Below are 3837 nucleotides of genomic sequence, written 5' to 3'. Positions count from 1 at the left end.
CTTAACTTAACAACCCCTGCTCTCAAGAATTCCTCGACACTTTCTTGTGAGTTTACTGAAACAATTTAATTTTCATTCCACTTCTATTGAAAATAGCTTGGAATTCCACAAACTTCCTCTGCCTCTTTTCCTCAAAAAATTCTTATATAATTTAGACCAACTTTTGGAAGTTAGAATATAAGTTGTAGATATTTACATGAAAAAACTTAGTAAAAGGGGATGAAAAAGGAGAATTAGTTCTAATTCTTCTAGTTTTTAACTCCAGCCCTGATTTAGATCATAGCTCAAAGTATGAACCAATTTACTATCAGTCTGATTCTTTATTCTTTCTTTGTAACTCGATATAGAAAAGCTGTTAGCTCAATGACCTGGGAAAATCGCTCAGTGTTAACAGATTTTGTGTTCCTGGCCTATCCCTCCCACCCAGAGCTGCGTGTCTTGTCCTTCCTTGGGATCAGCCTGGTTTATACATTGTTCGTCATTGGGAATGTCCTCATTTTGGTGGCCATCCAGACAGAAGCCTGCCTACACAAACCCATGTACTATTTCCTGAGGAGCCTCTTGGGAGTAGAAATATGCTACATGGCTGTGGTGGTGCCCCACATCCTGGCAACATCCTACAGTCAGCGAAAACCGTCCCCCTCCTGGGCTGTGCCACTCAGTTTTTCTCACTGGATTTGGCAGTGCCGATCGCTTCCTTTTGACTATCATGGCCTATGACCGGTATGTTGCCATTTGCCACCCCTTGCGATACCCTCTCATGCTGACTTTAACTCTTTGTGTCCGCTTGGTTGCGGCCTCTGTGGTCATTGGCTTATTCCTGTCCTTACAGCTAGTGGTCTTCATCTTCTCTCTGCCGTTCTGCCCGGCTCGGAATATAGAGCACTTCTTTTGTGACGCACAGCCAGTGATGCGTCTCGCTTCTGCCAATAGCCTCTTCCGTGGGCAGTCAGCGCTGGTGGCAACCACACTAGCCATAGCTGTGCCTTTCTTCTTTATCACCACCTCCTACGCCTTCACTGTGGCCGCCGTGCTCAGGATTCGCTCAGCAGCTGGCCGCCACCGGGCCTTCTCCACCTGCTCCTCCCGCCCCACTGTGGTCCTGCTGCAGTATGGCTGCTGTACCTTCATGTACCGGTGCCCCAGCTCCAGCTACTACCCCAAACGAGATCAGTTCGTCTCCCTGGTGTACACATTGTGAACCCCAGTTCTCAACCCATTTGTCTACACCCTGAGGAGCAGTGGGATGAAGGGGGCCATAGGGGGAGTTCTTACCCGGAATTGCCTCTTCCAGAAAAGCTAGGGGAGGGTATGACCTCTCAGGCAAGGGTCTGGTTGCAGCTTGCGCAAATTCTCATGCAACTAGAATTTCTCTCAGTGGATGTTAAAACTTACCTTAAAAATGGTATAAATGATGTGGATACTATTTAGCTATGTGTGCCAGAGATCTTTAACATGTTTCCACCATTTGACTCAATAATTTCTCTTTTAGAAAAGAATTAACAGATGAGCATAATACAATAGAAAGTGGCAAGTCTAAGACTGTGCCTCAGGTATCAGCTGGAAACAGATGGTTAATACAACAGTGTTTAACTGAAAAAAATTATAAAGGGACTATATTCAGAACTATGAGTAAGGGAAACAATAATTTGTGTCAAGGCACTTACATACTAGCAATAGCAGGAAGACGTTTTGACCCCCAGACCTCAGAGGCATAAGAAGGTACGGTATTATCAGAGACAAAAGAGAGCTAGATTTATCAAGATAAAACTCTTGGTTGGAACTATGTTGGAACTATGGCTTTGAAAAAAAGCAACTATTGATAGAACTATGACAGTGCAATGAGAAAGTGGGAGATAAATACCCCAACCTCTCTCTGCTTGTGCCCTCCCATCTCTTGCCTGTTTCCCATTGGCCAAACCCAACTGGAAGCAAGAGGGCAGAGGAGACTGAGTATTTCAGCTCTCAGAAGTTAGCCTTTTGGAATGGGAAAGGACAGAAAAGGACTCTGAGAGTTAGGGGCAAACAGAATAATCAGGAAAAAATTGTTTATTATAGCATTTTATGTAAAAATGAAAATATGTTAATAATTATGTGCTTTCTTCACAATAAAGTATTAGATAAACAATTATTGTATGAAAGAATATTATGCAGCCTTAAATTTATGTTTTCAAATACTAGTTATTAGTGATAGGTAACATGAATTAAGTACTTACTGTGCACCATAAATTATACATATGCATATATATTCTCTTAATCTTCAAAAAGCGTATGAAGACTGTTATTATCCTATTTCCAATGAGGGAACTGAGAGTTTAAGTACTTGGTGTAAGGTTATGCAGCTAATATGTGATGGAATTAGAATTTGTAATTTGAACCCAGGGATTCCAGATTCAGAGTCAATGTTTATTTGTATTTCCCTGGCAAAATGATGATGAGTACCTTTTATTGACTATTTGGATATCTTCTTTCGTGAAGTAATACATTAAGCATCTGCCAATTTTAAGTGGCTTTTTATCTATTTATGAGTTTATTACACATTCTGGATATAATTCCTTTGTCAGATATATTTATTGTTAACATTTTCTTCCTAATTTTGACTTTCCCTTTCATTGTTTTTTTTTTCAACATCTTTATTGGAGTATAATTGCTCTACAATGGTGCATTAGCTTCTGTTGTATAACAAAGTGAATCAGCCATACGTATACACATAACCCCATATCCCCGCTCTCTTGCGTCTCCCTCCCAAACTCCCTACTCCACCCCTCTAGGTGGTCACAAAGCACCGAGCTGATCTCCCTGTGCTATGCAGCTGCTTCCCACCAGCCATTTGTCCATTTCTTTCAGGTTGTCCATTTTATTGGCATATAGTTTCTTGTAGTAATCTCTCGTGATCCTTTGTATTTCTGCAGTGTCAGTTGTTATGTCTCCTTTTTCATTTCTAATTCTATTGATTTGAGTCTTCTCCCTTTTTTTCTTGATGAGTCTGGCTAATTGTTTGTCAATTTTGTTTGTTCTCAAAGAACCAGCTTTTAGTTTTATTGATCTTTGCTCTTGTTTTCTTCATTTCTTTTTCATTTATTTCTGATCTGATCTTTATGATTTCTTTCCTTCTGCTAACTTTGGGGGTTTTTTTGTTCTTTTTTCTCTAATTGCTTTAGGTGTAAAGTTATGTTGTTTTTTTGAGAAGTTTCTTGTTTCTTGAGGTAGGATTGTATTGCTATAAACCTCTCTCTTTGAACTGCTTTTGCTGCATCCCATAGGTTTTGGGTCATCGTGTTTTCATTGTCATTTGTTTCTAGGTATTTTTTGATTTCCTCTTTGATTTCTTCAATGATCTCTTGGTTATTTAGTAGTGTATTGTTTAACCTCCATGTGTTTTTATATTTTACTCTTTTTTTCCTGTAATTGTCATCTAGTCTTATATCGTTGTGGTTGGAAACGATACTTGATATGATTTCCATTTTCTTAAATTTACCAAGGCTTGATATGTGACCCAAGGTATGATCTATCCTGGAGAATGTTCTATGAGCACTTGAGAAGAAAGTGTATTCTGTTGTTTTTGGGTCGAATGTCCTATAAATATCAATTAAGTCCAGCTTGTTTAAGGCGTCATTTAAAGCTTGTGTTTCCTTATTTATTTTCATTTTGGATGATCTGTCCATTGGTGAAAGTGAGGTGTTAAAGTCCCCTACTCTTATTGTGTTACTGTGATTTCCACTTTTATGGCTGTTAGCCTTTGCCTTATGTATTGAGGTGCTCCTATATTGGGTACATAAATATTTACAATTGTTATATCTTCTTATAGTTGAGGTAGAAGAAGGTTTTTTGGAAGTT

General features: G+C 39.2%; 1 protein-coding gene across 1 annotated transcript; it reads left to right on the top strand.

The window, feature by feature from the left end:
• Positions 1-363: 363 nt before the first annotated feature.
• Positions 364-1303, top strand: OR10W1 (olfactory receptor family 10 subfamily W member 1). Its single transcript, XM_068556644.1, is given in 3 exon segments — positions 364-607; positions 610-660; positions 663-1303. Coding segments are annotated over 3 exon segments (936 nt in total).
• Positions 1304-3837: the final 2534 nt, after the last annotated feature.

The sequence above is a fragment of the Eschrichtius robustus genome, chromosome 11 (assembly GCF_028021215.1).
Source record: "Eschrichtius robustus isolate mEscRob2 chromosome 11, mEscRob2.pri, whole genome shotgun sequence".
Lineage (NCBI taxonomy): Eukaryota > Metazoa > Chordata > Mammalia > Artiodactyla > Eschrichtiidae > Eschrichtius > Eschrichtius robustus.
This window is presented reverse-complemented; position numbering and strand designations above follow the sequence as displayed.